Source organism: Sturnira hondurensis, unplaced genomic scaffold (assembly GCF_014824575.4).
Source record: "Sturnira hondurensis isolate 20B ecotype Veracruz unplaced genomic scaffold, ASM1482457v3 Scaffold0021632, whole genome shotgun sequence".
Lineage (NCBI taxonomy): Eukaryota > Metazoa > Chordata > Mammalia > Chiroptera > Phyllostomidae > Sturnira > Sturnira hondurensis.
In genome coordinates this window covers 5,116,028-5,134,478 of record NW_028094263.1, presented here as the reverse complement: position 1 = coordinate 5,134,478, position 18,451 = coordinate 5,116,028, and the positions used below count along the sequence as shown (strand labels likewise).

The 18,451-nt window shown below is 48.2% G+C and overlaps 1 protein-coding gene across 2 annotated transcripts; it reads right to left on the bottom strand.

Moving 5' to 3' along the window:
- Positions 1–6,287: 6,287 nt before the first annotated feature.
- On the bottom strand, positions 6,288–18,241 carry CDC6 (cell division cycle 6). Of its 2 annotated transcripts, none has more exons than XM_037033503.1 (12): positions 18,112–18,241; positions 17,131–17,321; positions 16,110–16,391; positions 15,786–15,985; positions 15,365–15,540; positions 14,876–14,982; positions 12,930–13,069; positions 12,299–12,399; positions 11,094–11,158; positions 8,294–8,496; positions 7,313–7,453; positions 6,288–6,570 (listed from the first exon to the last, which is right to left on the bottom strand). In XM_037033503.1, the coding sequence occupies exons 2-12, from the start codon at positions 17,306–17,308 to the stop codon at positions 6,481–6,483; spliced, it is 1,683 nt and encodes a 560-aa protein (XP_036889398.1). In that variant the 5' UTR covers positions 17,309–17,321; positions 18,112–18,241; the 3' UTR covers positions 6,288–6,480. The 2 variants fall into 2 exon arrangements, with proteins under 2 accessions (XP_036889398.1, XP_036889399.1); XM_037033504.1 differs by lacking the exon at positions 18,112–18,241 and adding an exon at positions 17,936–18,099.
- Positions 18,242–18,451: the final 210 nt, after the last annotated feature.

Below are 18,451 nucleotides of genomic sequence, written 5' to 3'. Positions count from 1 at the left end.
GCACACGCACACTCACACGCACACGCACACGCGGTGGTTGGGGGAATCTTTGCACTAGGTCTCGGCAGGGATGGGGCTCTAAGCTGAAAGAACTTTCCTTAGAGGATAGGTCACCCCCCCACACGCACACACACAACCTCTACACGCTCCAGCAGAGCCTCCGGCCACCCAAATGTGAGATGTGCCTGGAAGGAGACGTTACTTCTCCAAGGTGAGCAGGGAGCGGGGGCAAAGTCTTGAGCTCCTGGGGCTGGGCGGCACGGAGGAAGCGAGACAGAGATCCCCAGGGAGCTCCCGTCCCGCTGCGGCTCCCTCCGCCCTCTATCACCCCAGGGCCACCAAGTCCCCCGTCGAGGTGGGGTGGGGGAAGGGGTATTGGGCAACACTGCAAAGGAAGGTGCAAGGGCGTGGGGCCTGGGCAGTCCTTCCCTCCAATTTCCATTTTTAGCCAGAGAGCGGACTGCTCGGGGAAGTGCAGGAAGGGCGCTGGAGGGGCTCTGAGGTTCAGACACCCCACTGTTCCCAGGCTCCCACCTCGCAGGACTACAGTGAGCAGTGGGGGAGGAGGGATGGGAAAGCCTGACAGGCAGGAGGGAACCGCCGGATCAGAAGAGGAGAGGCGAGGCGGAAGGCGACCAAGGGGGAATGGGGAAGGGGTGTGCGTGGTCCTACCTGCTCAGGTGTGTGCTGGCAGGGGGGCAACGGGGTTCCCAGGAGAACCGGGGAAGCCCTCTTAGCTCGATTCAGGATTCCCCCTGCTTCTGGGTTAGACTGCTGCAAGAGGCACGCGTTTCCGCTGGGTCCTAAAGCCCACTCTGCAGCCATTGGCTCTCCCGCCCTCTTCCACCAGCCCGGACTGGGTCAGCGGGTGCAGTGCTGAGAACTAACGGGGAAGGAAGAACCCACTGGGAGAAAGACGGGGGTCTGAGTCATGGGCTGGGGCCAGGAAAAGTCCCGTCTCAAACACACAGCACATGGATGACTTCAGCTGAGGATGAGACAGGAGAAAAGAGAGACTTCTTCCTGCCTGCTCTGAGAAAATGAATTTGGGCTTTGGTGCTGAAGATGAGCTTGACCAGTTTCCTTACCCCTCTCCTCCTCCTCCGCGGCTCAGTCATTGAGAATTTGGGGAAAGGGACATTCTGGAGAAGCCTTCACTTCCACAACCCTCCATAGATTTAGCACCCCTCTCCCTATTCCTAAAGGCCTCAGAGGCCACCCCAAGGCGGGGGATTAATTTCCAGCGAGTAAAAAGGACAGCATGACTTGTTGGTAGTCGGAAACCGATAGTTTTATTATTTTTTTAAAGATTTTATTTATTTATTTATCTTTAGAGGGGAAGGAGAGAGGGAGAGAAACATCAATGTATGGTTGCCTTTCGTGCGTCCCCTGCTGGGAATTGGCCTGCAGGGAACCGGCCTGCAACCCAGGCATGTGCCCTGACTGGGAATCGAACAGCCATCCTCTGGTTCGCAGGCCTGTGCTCAACCCACTGAGCTACACCAGCCAGGGCGGAAACCGGTAGTTTTATATTCTTAGACTGAGGGGTACCTGGGAGTGTGTTGTGATGTGCAGATAGGCGCACACAGGTCAGAGTACGAGCAGGTGGGGCTGGGCTCCTGCTACTACATCCACCACCAGGAGACAGTTGGCAGTAGAACGAGATGCAGCTCCTAGGAGTCAAGTAGTGCCCCTCCCCTGTCCTTAATAGGATCCTGAACCTTTTCCAGAATGAATACGTTAGAGAGATTATTTCCCCAGGTACCATTTGGGATAAATATAGGGGGCAGAAGGGCCTCTGAACGCAATTACATCAATTTCAAGGTTACAGACCCAGCTTAGGATAGCTGATCTTCTCAGTAGCTCGGAAGGGAGAACTCAGGTTTGCTGGGCCTGGTGGACCAGGAAGAGGTGGCTGGGGAGTGAGTCTTCGGAGGGCTGGATTAAGAACGTTTTGCAAGGAGAGTTGCACTCAGCCCCAGCAGCAGAGTTGGGGAAATGTCATGGGGTGAAGGGCCAGGCAAAGTCAGAGACAGAAATGAGGGAAGGGGGAGAGCACGGCCTCTCCGGAGAAGGCGAGGGCGGCGGCAGTCCTCTGCCTCCTCTGTGTCTTGCAGGAAGAACTGGGGAAAGGAGCTAGATGATCAGGGCAGAAGGCCCTAGGGTGGAGCCCGCGGTCGGGTGAGCTCAGGTCAGGCCTTTCACCCTGATGTGCCTCAGTTCTCCCCCAGCTGTTAAACGGGGCTCTCGGCTCTTCCCAGGGAGTTAATGAGTGTTTACAAAAGAGCCTGGAGATCCTCAGATCTCAGCTGGGCCACCACTACAGTTATAAAGCTCAATAAGGGCTGAGTGTTATTTGGGAAGGGGAGGAGTAGGGGAAGAGGGGAACAGACACCTCTCTTGCAAGCTAAGGATAGAGCTAAGCCCGGAGAGCACATGCCTCAGCTGCCACAGGATATCCTTGTGCCCAGGATGGAGGTCACGCACCCTCGTACCTCTCTACCCGCCACCAGAGCCTGGCCTCCAGCTAACTGCAGGCACAGCCCAGACTGGCAGCTGGTCTTCATTAACGCCAGCTTTTCTCACCCCACACTGTGAGCCCACAGCTTCTCCAGGCTCAGGCTAGAGGGGGCTGCCCTAGCCCGACCTTGCAGCTGACTCTGGGCTGGGGGGACACCACACCGGAGGCCACGTTACCAGCTGAAAATAAAGTTGAAGCAAGGCTCCCTTTTCCCACCGGGAGCAAGCGGAGAGAAAAGAAAGGAGCGTGGGGGTGAGAGGGTGGAGGTGGGGGAATTTAGGGCAAACAGCAGGCAGTGAAGTCAGCTGGATGGAGGCCCAGAAACCCCCGCACCCTGGGGCCAAGGCTTACTCTAGCTTTGCTTTCAGCTCCAGTCTTGGCGAGGCCCCAAACGAGGGAAGGCCCTGGCTGCCCCTTTCTGCCTCCCCACCCCCACCCTTATTAAACACACATTTTATCTCTCAGCATCTTCATTATCTTAACTGAAGGAGACAAGCGGAGGATGGCGGCGGCAGAGCATCAGGGGCGGGGGGCGGGCGCGGGGAGCCGGCGCACCCTGGGTGTAGAGTGCTGATCCAGCGCTTTCAGGCAGTGTGGGAAAAAGAGGTGGGATCAAAGGCAGCGAGGCTGATTCAGAACTCAATTAGAGCTTCTTAAAAAAGGAGCTAGGTCTCTCCTTTTGCCCGTCTTCACACAGCCCTCGGTACCCAGGCCCCTCGCACCCCATTAGTTCTTCTGCCAGTGCCTTGGGGCTGGGGCTGACAATCGAGGCAAGACCGGAGGGCACCGTCTCTCTCCCTCTGCAGAGCGAAGTGAGCCTTTCCGGAGAAGAGGGAGACCCGCCGCTAAGTTTAGCTTAAAAGCGAACGCCTTAGAGGACACTTTTTTGGGAAGAACCTAAGGTTACACCTTTCCCCAGAAGTTAAAAAGTGGGATATCAAAGGTGGGTTCTTCCTTAATCCCTTGCCAGCCAGAGGCAGAGCTGCTGGCCCAGGTAAGCACCCGGCAGGCGCCCCTCCTCCCAGCCTGTCGGGAGGACTCTCTCCTCAGCCAAGGCCTCCAAGGAGCAACATGGAAGTTGCCTGGAGCAAAATACCACTACATCAGAGGGAGTGATTGGAACGCATCTGTGAGGCCAATAAACTTCCACCACTGTGCCAAGACCCACTTTGTAAGATGAAGCACCCTTCTTTTCCCAGGGGGCCTGCTCCACCTCTGGGCTAAGGCATCAGTGATGTTTAGGAAAGGCAGCATCTTACTTGGTTTATTTACCTGTCCATTCAACGTCTACTCAATACCTACCTGGTACCAGGCACTAAGTGCTGGGGACGGACACAAATGTAAATGAAATCTCAAGCTTGCTCTCTTTTGGTCTCCCTGAGTGGTCAAGGTGACACCTCTCTATAGATATTTTTTAAAAATCTCCAAGTCTGTCTCATTCCTACTTCCACGTTCTTACTCATGTATCTTAAAAGGATGCTTATTAAAGGCGGGGAGCAACAGTGGGTGGCAGGAGAGAGAAGAGCCTCTGCCCACTTTCCCGATCTCTGGGCGGCTCGGACTTCACACGCCTCTGCCAGTTCCCTAGCCGCAAGCCAGTCTTCCTTGAGCCAGAAATATCAGTGGCAGCTCTGGGGCTCAAATTCGCACCGATTTTATTGTGTCTATGTTCTTTCCATTGCGATACCCAACAACACTCCGTGGAAGCTTAATCTGCTTCTTTGAAGAAACATAAATAAGTAAACCAGGATATAGACACACACCCCACCACCTTCAGGAGGGAGAATGTAGGTCAGCATCTTTGCCACTGCTCCGTGTGAAACGGCCTCTGATCCTGGCAAAAACCAGTAACCACGAGCCCATCCCATCCCACTAAAAATCCCACTCCTTCCCACAGCTCTCAGCCTCGGTGAGAAAAGCCAGCAAGAAAAGGACTTTCCTCCTCCTCTCAATCTGCTCCCTGGCTGTCTGAATTACACTAAGACTTCACTGACAAACATACATCAGCTCTCGCTCCCCCAAGGGCAGCGGAAGCCAAGCGGGGACTCTAGGTCGGCTTCACGCATCATTGACAGAACCAACCCTGTTCCAATTGCTGAAGTCTTAAGAGCAGCAATGACCTAGAAACTGACAGTGGGGGGGAGAACCTAAGGAAAAGAAACTAACAAACCAGTACACAGGAAACCCTATTTCCAAATACCAGGGGAAAGGGAGAGAAAGGAGGTAGAGGGGAAAGAAACTTGGCCCCTTCGAATCCGCAAAGGCAATCTTGGCTCAGAGCCACGGAGGATACACAGCAGCCCCATAGCGAGTCAAGCCCTGTTCCTGACTCAAGCCCTACAGTGGAGAGGAAGGCGCCAAGCCTCAAATGCGACGAGGTGGGGAGGCTGCTCCCTTTTGGGCAGGATCCTACTGTGGACACAGAACAGACAGCAGCTGCCCACAGTGTGGAAACAAACTGTAAAGCAGTCACGTCTCTTAAGGCTGCAGCATCCAATAAAATGTAATTTAAATCAAGCCTCGCATCTGTTCTCAATCCCCTTCAGTCTCTGCTTTCCATCAGCCTTCGGACAATCTTTGCAATTATGCTGGTTAACCCTCACAGCCCCGGACACTTCCCAGGCTTCTGCGTACAGAACTGTGTTCTCCACTCGCAAACCACCACCAGACGGAATGACTTCTCTGCCAGAGGAGCGCGAAAACGACATTCAGAGTCCGGTCTGTAGAGTGTGCTCTGCCACACACCCGTGGGTAGTGTTCATTTCCGAGGGCTCTCTCTGCCTGCCCTTCTTCTATCCCATACCACCTGCTGCAGCCCAGATCACATTGCAAGGATACAGTGGGCAGCGTGAATGAAACAGTGGCCAACAGATCATTTGCACACATATCAAGTTCCCAAACTCAAGTTCATGTCAGAAAGGTAGGAGGAAGCAGAAGAGCTTGGAGAGCAGACTTGGTCACTGATATGAATGGTCTCAGACCATTCATATCACATACAGTTTGCATTCCAAGAATTTGCTTAAGTTACAAAAGTACAGCCATCTCCCAGATGCATCAGACTGGTTTCCCCCTTCCCGAAAAACTGCCCCGGCACTTTCAAGGCAGTCAGTGTTGTCACAGCGCCCTCTGGTGTCCCCATCACGAATTGCCGTTTTTATGCCACTAGAAACCAAACCCAGAAAAGGGGAGACTTTGAGTAACCATATGAACCAATTTATTTCACAAGACCAGAAAAATAGGAGATTAGGTAAAAAAGCCAAGCCCAAACTAAGGCATCTTGAGATAAGTAGCTTCATGTGAGGGCAGCCAGACTGTGGGAGGAATTTTCACATCACCTTCTGGAAGTTGGAGCTCTCTGGAAACGTGATCGCTCGAAAAGACCAAGAATGCAACTTGAATGAAGGTATTCAGTCTGCAGCGTCCCGTTCTCCAGACTACCCCACTCCCCCAGGAGTGCCTAAGAAACTCAGCGAGTCTCTAAGATGTCACAGCGTGGGAGCATCTGCAACGTGAACACAGGACACTCCAAAAAAGAAATCCCGCAACCACAAAGTGTCCTCCAAATCTCCACACAGACTTGCTTCTTTTCCTCGGCCGCCCTTTCCCATTCTCCTGATTCCAGTCCTCACAGTCCTTCAAATGCACCGGCCTGTGGAAACAGGCGCACACGCACAGCTCACAGTGCAAATCTGTGTCCTGCTGGTGTGTTCAGGTAGTAAGTGTAACTTAAAAGGGTCTACTTGGTAATTTTTAATGCATAAAAATAGTAAGACCCAAAGATGTTTTATTCTGTGCAAATATTCATGAATCTATCAATTAAAATTGATCATTCTCAAGTAAAAGTAAGTAGTATTTGTTTTCAGATTTGAATACATAAAGTACTAAAATGAAGACTTTATAGCTCTTTAAGTACCAACTGGATACTTTCAGGTCATGTATTAGTTACAGAATAAAAGAATTTAAGGCAATCCGGTAGCTAAGATATTGCCAACTAAAGTTTTGTCTTTCAGAGCGTGCTCTATTTCCTTCTCTTCAATCTTCAGAGACACCTGGAAAGAAGGAGAAAAAAAGCATTTTAGAGGGGAGAACTCACATAAGCAAAGTTTTTATTCCATGAAAAATCTGCCATATTGAGCTTTTCTCCCAAGAGGCAAGCAAGTTCAACACTGCTTCTTCAGTGGCCTACCAAAACCCTGATTCATGCTGCAGCCCCATCCTCACAGATCTTAGACCCTGCCTAACAAAAAACAAACTGTCTAATGGAGGTCATTTTAAATTCTGTTTTAAAAAATATTTTATTTATTTATATTTAGAGGGGAAGGGAAAGAGAGAGGGAGAGAAACATCAATGTACGGTTGCTTCTCATGTATCCCCTGCTGGGAACTGGCCTGCAACCCAGGCATGTGCCCTGACTGGGAATTGAACCGCGATTGTGTGGTTCGGAGGCCAGTGTTCAATCCACTGAGCTACACCAGCCAGGGCTTAAATTCTTTACTTTAACAAAACATAAGCCATAAGCTCTCCAGCCCTGACTGGTGTGGCTCAGTGGATGGAGTGCCGGCCCATAAACCAAAAGGTTGCCAGTTCAATTCCCAGTCCAGGCACATGCCTGGGTTGCAGGCTGGCCCCCCAGCTGGGAACGTGTGAGAGGCAACCAATCAATGTATCTCTTGCACATCAACGTTACTCTCCCTCTTTCTCCCTCTCTTCCCTTCTCTGAAAAATAAATAAGTAAAATCTTAAATAAAATAAGCTCTCTAAAACAGGACAGTTAAAAGCAGTTGGTTGTACCTTTGTGAAGCGGGTTTCCTTGTTTTTCTTTAATTCTAAAATGCACCTGGCCTCCAAGAGCTCTGCAAGTGACAAACACTCTGACTGGTCCACAGCTGCCACCTGCTGTTTGCGACAGACCTTACTATAGGCTTCATACAACTGGAAGGAAACAAGGGAAAAAGAATGTTGCTTTTAGGTCTTAGCTCTTGTAACCTTATAATCTTTAAAAAAAAAATGGGAGTCAGTTGGTACAAAACTCTCCCTCTTTTCAACAAAATTCTTGAAAAGGCATTCTTTAGACATTGCCAAAAACCTATACTGTAATGCAAGAAAGGGGCTGCATATATTTCATTACGACAGAAGTGGGAGAAGATTAATGGTAACTTCTCAACTACAACACAAAGGAAATAAAGCCAGCTGCCTTTTACATGGCATCAGTATTTATTCTTACTATTAAAATCCATCTTTAAAAGATTTATTTTATTTATTTTTAGAGAGAGGGAAAGGGAGGGAGAAAGAGAGAAACATCAATGTGTGGTTGCCTCTCACACAGCCCCCACTGGGGACCTGGCCCACAACCCAGGCATGTGCCCTGACTGGGAATTGAACCAGCGACCCTTTGGTTTGCAGCCCATGCTCAATCTACTGAGCTACACCAGCCATGGCTATTAAAATCCATTTTTAATTCATATCAGCTGGAGCATAATACATCTTTTGGAAAACATCTGCACCTTTGGCTATTGTGGCTCAGTGGACTGAGCACCAGCCTGCAGACCAAAGGGTCTCTGGTTCAATTCCTGGTCAGGGCACAAGCCTGGGTTTGCGGGCTGGGTCTCCAGTTGGGGGCGTGTGAGAGGCAACCAATTAATGTTTCTATTTCACACTGATGTTTCTCTTCCTTTCTCCCCTGTCTCTAAAAAACAAACAAACAACAAAACTGCCCGGCCAAGGAGATTCCCATCTCTAACCCAGCTCCACCTGCTGACACGCCCAACTAACCTTCCCCAGAGTGACCTCTTTGCTTTTCAACTGCCGGGTCAGGAGCAGCAAAGAGCAGACCAAGATCTTCTGCTGGACAGGGAAGGAATCTTGTGCTCCCTCCTGGATCAAAGCCATTCTGTTTCCATCAACTTCTGAAATGACTTGGGATATGTGACTAAGACTGACCCGCTTTGGAACCAGTGACTCAGAGGATGATTTACCTGTAAAATAAATAAATCAGGCTTAGATTTTTAAATGTTATGTGTATTGGGACAGATGATACTAAGTTTTAGCCAAAGAAAATTCAAGTGCAGTCATGCAGTGGCAAAGCGGAGGTTCCCACTCTGCAGCTAGAAAGGAAAGTATGACAGGCAGTGCTATTCCCAGAAAGAGACCAGAACTATGTGGGATGACTCGAAAGGGAGGGTTATCCCTCTTCTGGGCAGAATGGGGAGCCATTTCTCCCTGTAGAGCACCACTTCAGAGACAAAAGTCCACGTCATGAAAGAATAAGGGCCAGAGAACTACTGTATCCCGCCTTGAAAGTGGCTAATACCAAAGGTGCAGAACAGGATCTTGAAACAAAGGCGGCAAAGATGCCCAGTAAATGAGAAAGGAAGAAAAAAAGCTGGAAAAACTACGTACTATGTTGAACCAAATGCGTGGCTAAGACAGCCTCTGCAGATGACCTGTGAGGTTTGGGTCACTTGCCCACCCTGATCTGAAGCAGAGCAACACTGGAGAAAGCGTCACTGGATATCTCAGCAGATAGCTCCACCGAGGCGGAGGCTGGAAGCCAGCCCACAAGCTGCAGAGGACTATGGCCTCATTGTCTGGATGACGGGTGAACAGGGGGAGAGGAGGGGCTCACTCTGCAACATCCTTTGCCTAAAGTTACTTCCCGAGATCACGTGCAGTTGTCACTTGCTTCTATTTTATTACAGCAAACGGGAGGCTGCTGGGGACTAACGGTGGGGGCGAAACTGGAGATCACAGATCGAGTAGCAGAATCTTAAGGTTGAAAGGAGCTCAGAGGCCTATTCTTGCTCCCATCCCCATGGCTGAGTCCCCTCTGAAACAGCCCCAACAAGTGGTCGTCTATCCAACTTTCATTTGAGTATCTTCAGTGCTGGGAGCCTGCTATGTGTCAGAGAGGCCCGGCTAGTGCCACTTATTAGAAAGTATCTTCATATACAAGGTGGGGCAAAAGTAGGTTTACAGTTTATTCTTGTATTATTACTAATTTTTCTGTATTTTTAAAGAGATTTTATTTATTTATTTTTTAGAGAGAGGGGAAGGGAGGGAGAAGGAGAGGGAGAGAGACATCAATGTGTGGTTGCCTCTCACATGCCCCCTACTGGGGACCTGGCCTTAAACCCAGACATGTGCCCTGATGGAAAATCAAACCAGTGACTCTTTGGTTGGCAGGCCCACGCTCAATCCACTGAGCCACACCAGCAGGGGCTATTCTTGTATTATTATTTATTAATTACTATGTTATTTTCTACACAAACAACTGTAAAGTTACTTTTGCCCCATTCTGTATATAGTTCAAATCAGTCTCCCCACAGCTTTCTAGAGCCATGAAAAGCTAATCACAGCTCTGGCCAGTGTGGCTCAGTTGGTTGGGTGTCATCCTGAAAACCGAAAGGTCAAGGGTTCGATTCCCAGTCAGGGCACATGCCTGGGTTGCAGGTTCTGTGCCCAGCCAGGGCACATGCAAGAGGCTACCAATGGATGTTTTTCTCCTTCTCTTTCTCCCTCCCTTCCCCTGTCTAGAATCAATAAAAGAAAAAAGAAAAATAAAGAAAGCTGGTCACACATACCAGAAGTCAAAAGACAGGAATACATCAATTTAATAATTTATACCAGGAACTTACAACCTCTTTTAGCTACGTGTGTGCCGGTGGTGCTCACAGGGTCACTGACACACCCATGATGCATGTTATCTGGTAGTGGGGAAGAAGGTCACTGACACACCCATGACACATGTTATCTGGTAGTGGGGAAGAAGGAAAACTCTGAAAAGCCGAGTAGAACCGGCATCTAGTCTATGCACTGGCGTTATCACCTACCCACCGTCATCCGAAGTTTGGCTACTTCTGAAGTATTTTTATTAACCTTCTCTTAACAAGGTAACGAAAAATAGAAAGTATTCTCTGTGGAACTACGGTGCTAGAAACAATTTTAAAAGTTTTCAACCAGTGCAGGAGTGAAGGAAGAAACAATCAAGTCCCGTTGCTAGAGATTAACACTGGACATTCCTCACGGAGGAGGCACGTAGTTCACGGCCATTTCATGACTGCCACAGCCAGGAGAACAAGGCTGAGGGAAGGACCAGGAACCTTCGCATCTTTGTAACAGCCTGCCGGTCACTGCAGCCCTATCACCTCTGTATCTCCACCCTGCTAGACTGCTTTAAAGGCCTGTGATACTCCAAACTGAACTCGGTTCTTTCACGGTCTGCCTGTCACTGACCGGGCTCTGCTCTCCCCTGTATTGAGAACTGAACTGCACACGACCTAAGCGCCCAGAGAGAAGCTGATCAGACCTTATTGTTTACAGTTTTCATTTCTAGAGCTTGGAAAGAAAATTTACTCTGCCCCCACCATTTATGTGATACCCGGGGGGGAACGCATTTCCAGTAACGCACAGACTACAGTACTGGCAGGCACAATGGAAATAAAGCCGACAGAAGAGGCCACAGACACACACACAAAAATGGATCTAACTATGTCCACTACACCTTTCTAGCTCTTTCCTCAGAAGAGTTAAGCTTCCACTACAAAGGAAGACAGGAAGGAGATAAACTACTTACATTCAGACAGTGGTTTGAGGATAGTCTGGCTTTTGACATCCGACTCTACAATTTCAATAGCTCTCCTGTGAAAAATATTTCTAAAATTAATTTAGGCTGAGCCAAACCAAACACCACACCAAACTTGAAAACCTACATATTAACAAAAAATATGTTTTATCATTTTAAAACCCCCACACAAAACCAGGTTACGTCTCAGCTAAAGGAGACACAGTGGCCTTGAACTAAGTCACAGACCAGGGAACCTGAGCACTTCGGCACTACCAAGTTCCCTCCTGCAGGTGCCCCGCAGGCCAGCACACCGAGAAAGCAGCGACCGCCTGGATGAGGGGAAACGTCTGGGGTAGGCGAGAGAATGTGGAGTGTGGGCAGCTGACAAGACACAGCCACCCCAGACGTGAAAGGGGAGTCCTCAGGCACAGATACACGGCACGCGCGTGGGCCACACCATGCCAGTCTGCATGACTGTGGCTCAGAGCTGCAGTCTTTACCCAAGGGGGGGCGTCTGCTGACCAGGGAAAACTTTCACATCCAGGACCATGCCATCTAGCAACAGGAAGAGCGCACTCTCCCACTGCTCTCTCCAAACTACTTTGCCCACAGGAAGCCGTAAGCCAGTCCTGGACCTACTGCGTGGCAGTAGGGGGAGGGAGGACCAGCAGGCCAGCACAGTGAGTATCATTTTAATGGACCCAGTGTCCCTACCGGGAAGGAAGGAATTTCATCAGTCAGCACAGAGGCTTTCCCCAGCAGGAGGGACAGGGGGATGGGAAGGGAGAGAGGTCTGGAGCACAACTGTGGGGACCCCCAACCGAAGGAAGGGGTGCTCACAAAAACCAAAGGGAGGGAAAAAATGTCTAAAGGCAAAGACGGTTCAGGTCCATAAATAAACCTGCTTGAGATCAGCTAATGGAAAAGTAAACTGGAGTCTTTTTTAATACAAATGTAATTAACCAATCTATAATCACCACAGGGAGTGCCAGCAACATCTCATTTGTTCCTCCCTCTGTAGGTAATGGACTGGTAATGTTTCAGACATTAACACGGTAGAAAGGCAGAACTCCCCACTGAGAAACAAGTCCTCTTTTCTGAGCATAAAAAGTGGCAGAATAGAGCCTCTTAAGCCACATTCAGTTGAGTTACATGAGACAATTAAAGAGCATTTCTTTTTTTTAATAAAAGCAGCCCACAGGGCCATAACTCACCTGCAAACATCTAGTGCGTTGCGAACGTCTCCCGAAAGAGCGGAGACTTTGCGGGCACAGAACTGAATGGCAGCACTGTCCAGAATCTGCTCTCTACACACCTTTGGACAAGACACAGAAGGTGATGGTCTGAACTTTAAGGTTCTCCCTCTCTTTAATTTAGATCCCCAAGGTAAATATTTTCATACTTAAGTCTAAAACTTGACTGGCTACCCATTAGGGTCTAAGAGATGCCCTTTCTGCTCGGTAAGTAAACGGAGATTACACGCTTAAGCATTTTGCAGGAATGTAATAGAGATTCATATATGGGGGAAGAAAAGCAAATTAGCGAATCTAAATTAAAACCTGTTTAGTCATTTTCAAAAGAGAAAGGTTTTTCATAGGACCTACTTTGAAAGGCCTTATTAAAGAAGCATTTGAGTGATTCTTCTCTCATTTTTATTTCCACACTGAGGCACCCAATAAATGGAGCCATGGGGTAAAGATTCTTATAAAAATGTTCTCATGATGGCCCATAGGAACTCCATGCTTACTAATGCCATCGAAACAAAATACTTCAGAGCTATTGTCATGTTTCCCCAACATGGGCAATCCCAGGAACACCCGGTTTGGCACAATGGCGGTTGCTCACCTGATTAAGTCGATCTTGCAAGATAGTGGCTATCTGATTTTTGGTGTAAGGAGGGAAGTTCAGCAGCTGTGGCTTACACTTTTCCCTAGCCTGAAGCCTTGGCAGAATTCTGTCTGTGAGATCCAAGGTATTAGCAACGCCTAAGGAGGAGACAAGGAACAGTAACCATCAATGGTCAAATCATCCTAAAAGAAAAAAAAAACACACCACCCGGAACGGGAACAAAATTTCCAGGTATAACCCAGCATTCCAATGGCTGCTTCCCAGTGGTTGCTCCCCGCTCTTGCCCACCCAACACTTATTAGGTGAGACATATATAGTCATCATAGAACGTTCTTTTAAGTTAGAATTGTTCACTGATGAGCAGAATCAGATACTCCAAAGATCAACTGTCTCTGAAATGCTGTATTATTTCATTTTTAATCCGACTTAAAACTGATTTTTTAAAAATGGAAAGAATGGAAATTCTTTTTTTAATTAAAGATTTTATTTACTTATTTTTAGAGAAAGGGGAAGGGAAGAAGGAAGGGAGGGAAGGGAGGGAAGGGAGGGAAGGGAGGGAAGGGAGGGAGAGAGGGAGAGAGGGAGAGAGAGAGAGAGAAAGAGAGGGAGAGAGGGAGAGAGAGAGAGAGAGAAAGAGAGAAAGAGAGAAAGAGAGAGAGAAAGAGAGAAAGAGAGAAAGAGAGAAAGAGAAACATCAATGTGTAGTTGCCTTGTGTGCATACCCTATTGGGGACCTGGCCCACAACTCAGGCACGTGCCCTGACTGGGAATAGAACCGGTGACCCTTTGATTCACAGGTCTGCANAAGGGAGGGAAGGGAGGGAAGGGAGGGAGGGAAGGGAGGGAAGGGAGGGAGGGAGGGAGGGAGGGAGGGAGGGAGGGAGAGAGGGGGAGAGAGGGAGAGAGAGAAAGAGAGAAAGAGAGAAAGAGAGAAAGAGAGAAAGAGAGAAAGAGAGAAAGAGAAACATCAACGTGTAGTTGCCTTGTGTGCATACCCTATTGGGGACCTGGCCCACAACTCAGGCACGTGCCCTGACTGGGAATAGAACCGGTGACCCTTTGATTCACAGGTCTGCACTCAACCCATGGAGCCTCATCAGCCAGGGCTTAAAACTGATTTTCCTTAGATTAAAATTACTATTATTTTACTGCTACTTTCTTATTTTGGTAAGAAAGCAGAATGCTGGTTTAAAATAAATAGGTGATGCCCTGAATGGTGTAGCTCAGTGGATTGAGCACAGGCCTGTGAAGCAAAGGGTCACCAGTTCGATTCCCAGTCAGGGCACATGCCTGGGTTGCGGCCAGGTCCCCAGTAGGGGACACATGAGAGGCAACCACACGTTGATGTTTCTTTCCCATTCTTTCTCCTTCCCTTCCCCTTTCTCTAAGAAAATAAATAAATATTTTAAAATAAAATAAAATAAAATAAATAGGTGATAAATAGGCTGAAGAGATTAAAAAAGAGTTCTTGTCCTGGCTGGGTAGCTCAGTTGGTTAGAATATCATCCCCATTTGCCAAGGTTGCAGATTCGCTCCCCAGTCAGGGCACATATAAGAATCAACCAATGCAAGCATAAATAAGTGGAACAACAAACTGATGTCTTTCTCTCTCTTTCATTTCATTTCTTTGCTCTAAAATCAACAAATTAAAAGAAAAAATTTTAAAGATTTTATTTATTTCTAGAGAGAGGGGAAGGGAAGAAGAGAGGAAGAGAAATGTCATTGTGTAAGAAATAGTTGCCTCTCACACGTCTGGCGCTGGGGACCTGGCCTGCAACCCAGACATGTGCCCTGACTGGGAACTGAACCAGCGACCTTTCGGTTCACAGGCCAGCGCTCAATCCATTGAGTCACACCAGCCAGGGCAAGAAATAAAAGTAAAAAAATAAAAAAATAAAAAATTCTTTAGAATACCCATGTAACAATAACAGTTGAGCACTAACCGATCAGCACCAGTCGGGAGTCGTTTAACCAGGGCCATTCGAACAGCGTGTATAACACATCCTGCCCTCTGCTGTCCAGCTGATCCACCTCGTCCAACACCAGCACACTACATAGAAAGAGAAACATTAGTATCCACATTCACCTTCTTAACTCTCCAATCTGTTTGGTTTGGGATGACTCGAGGTCACATTCCTACAGCTGAGACCAGTTTAAAGCTCATGATTTGTCCTATCTCCAGTCACTGGTACAAATGATCCCCCCTCCACCATCACGAAAAAGTAGCATTTAGGTTTTTCAAGCAATTCACTTAAAAAAGTTTTCCGATTTAAAATCAGAAGGTATAATTTTCCTTTCCTCTTTCTCTTTAACCTTATGCAACTATCTTAAGGAAATACAGGAAAAGTTCTTGTATGAGCAAACCGATGAAGAGATTAAAGTGGGGGACTGAGGGTACCAGACCTTGAAGACTTCTGCAGACCAATACTTACACCATGGGGCCCTTCTCTGCAGTCAGATGGTATTCCAGCTTCCTCATCACGTCCTTGCCAGCTGGCCTGGGTACTCCTTCCTGACAGATCTCCTGAGCGATGGCTAGGAATACAGCCTGGGCACTCCGCAAGGACATGCAATTCAGCACGATAGTTTTAAAAGCTTTCAGTTCTTTCTAGAAAAATGCAAACATAGAGGAGTTATTTTGGCCACAGACAAAAAGATGTGATGGAACCTGAAGTGTCTTCGAGGAGTTAACAGTATACAAGAGAATAACCTCTACTTTCATTTAGAAAGATTTAGACGATGAAACTTAAAACATCTGTTTGGGAGAAAACTGCACCTATGACCGCCACTGTTTCTTAACCCTTAATGACGGTCATTTTGGCAAGAGCATCATAATTCAGATTCTCAAAGTACCTTGAGGTCTTGTAGAATTCGGCTTAAGCAGGCAGTTTTTCCAGTTCCAGGAGCACCAGAAAGATAAAGACTCCCAGCCTTCCCCCCACAGATGTGTTCCCTCAGGAAATTCCTGATGACATCCATCTCCTTTTCTCTGGCAGGCAGCCGATCGGGGACAGCTGTATTCAGAACCAGCTTTGCCTGCTGGTAGCAAGTGCCTGTGCCAGACACGAAAGGACAATTAGACACAACAGAGGTGACTGAGAAGACCCAATGGGTTTCTTTTGAAGTTACCAGCCTTGTTTACAAGGCTGCATTAACAATTGCTGTGTAAGAACAAACCTTCTTGCTTGAACAGCCTCAGGCATGCAGATTCTTTCTCCACTGGCTGTCTCTGCTCAGAATTTGTTGTGGTGTCTTGACCTTTTTGAACCAAGGAGCACTTTTTGTTTTGGTGAACTCTGGCTCGTTCTCTTTTGCTAGAAGACTTAACCGTCAGCTGCTTGTCAAATACCAATCTGCGTCCCTTAGGTGTGTGTGAGCGCGGGGGGCCATTCTCCTTCTTGCCCAGCTTTGGCGGAGAACAGGGCGGTAAATGGGGAGTGTTGCACTGGTTGTCATCACCTGACGCATGTTAAAACCAAAACATGGTTATTCGTGGCAGTGGTCAGTAAAAGGCTTTGCAAAAAAAATCTCAGCCTCCCCCAGAAACAAGTGAATTTCCACGGCAGTCCAAGCCATCACAATAAAATGCCTCTCATTTTAGAAGCAAGTACTGGCCACCAGATGGCACCACTGAGTCTTACTACCATTTGGTAGAAGCCCAGTGGGTTTTAGTGGGATCAAAGTCACAGACAGTTCCAAAACAGGGTTTCTCAACCTGAGTGCAGTGTTTTGCAGCATCCCTGGCCTTTTTCCGCTATGCCACCAGCACCCTCTCAGTTGTAACAACCAAAAATGTCTCCAAACACTGCCCAATCACCCCTCGTTAAAAACAAGTGATGTAACACAGGAAGGGATTACCAACTACCAACTTAAAACAAGAATGTCACCTGTGTCTCTTAAGTTCACCACTATTAAGGCAAATTTCAAAATAACATACAGTACAGCTCAGTGAGAGGTCATTTAAAATACTGACAGAAGTTCAGTTAAGGAAGTGAAGATCAGACCTACTCAACATTCCAGAAAGTGACTTTAACTCTGAAGTTCAGTGAGAATTTAGCAACCATCCTGAAAATAACCAAGGTGAATACAGTGAGTGGTCTTAACAGAACTCGGTTGCTTCAAAGACATCTTATCATTGAATAAAGAGAGGTCAAGGGCTACCAGTCAAAATACTCATATTGTACAATGGATAGCTTACCCAGACGTTTTCTGGGGCTGAGAGGTTGACTTTTTCCAGCAGGAGAACGGGGTATGGCCTGGATGTTTGTCAGTTCTAGTTTGGTGTCATGAGAGATCTTAGCTTTGTCCAACGTTCGCGACAGCTTCTTTTTTGGAAAACTGATCGTAGCCTGGGACTGGGATCGGGTTTGAGGCATGACGGCAACACAGCTGGACAGGAAAGAGAGAACAGGACAGCCAGTCAACAGGTGAAACTGAAAGAAAAACAGCTACTAACATGGAATTTATACCGACGACCGACACCTATTTCATAAGCAAATTATGTTATAACGGTATTTCAGCATTCATTCAGTTCTGCTTCCCATCCAAAGCTACGCAGTAATGGAGAAAACATGTCTACCAACGACGTTTAAGAAGCTGTTGTAAATATTTATTTTAGGTACTGCTTCATCTAAGTTTTACAGCTACCTTAGAGGAGTTACTGTGATTAAAATGATCTTCAAGGTGGGAAAACTGAGAGGCACAGAGGCCCAAAGTTCCAGCAAACCAGGCACTCTGTCTCCAAGCTCGTTCCCACTTGAGCGACGCAGCTAAGTTATCTTGAGTGATTTCTAACTACTTCTAAATTCAGGCGCCCCAGGCTAGGTGCTTTATCAACCAGCTCCGCCCAGCAACCTTCCGCGTTTACAGTCCCCATCCCCCCAGGTCTCACTCTACCCAACTCTCAACACCTCGCCGCAACACCTCCGTTGTACAACATTCAGCTCCTTCACGTAAGCGCAGCCGCCAGACCACTCCGCGGACGCACGTTTCCCTTCTCCTACCGGACCGGAACTCCCGATACCTGAGCTCTCTTCCACTCACTTCACCTCGAGCGTCCTCGGTACCTGCGGGCCTTGCCACCCAACTCCGCTACTTCCCCGGACCCCAGACCTCCGGGTGCAATCCCATCCTCGCCAGGCCACAAAGCCGCGTCGCCTCACGACCGGACCCTTCTCACCTCTCTCACACCAGGCTTCAGGGATTATCTCAAAGAAGTCCTTAAACAAACCAACAGCAGTAAAACCCGGACGCGCTCGCGCCAAATCTGCACAGTTTTAGCTTTCCGGTCTCCCGCCAAAGCCCGACCAGGTTTCTGATTGGCTGTCTTAGGAGCACCGCGCGCCTTGGCCAACGCCCACCTTACCCTGCTGGTCCACTCCACAGCCAATAAGAGAGCCCCAAGTTCCAGCGCTCTCGTGAGCCACGCCCACTTAGCTAATTGCCCAGCTACATCCGGGTCCACCGCTGAAAGACTCGCGGTAGCGGAGGAAGCGACTCTGGGTAAGGAGAACTGTGCG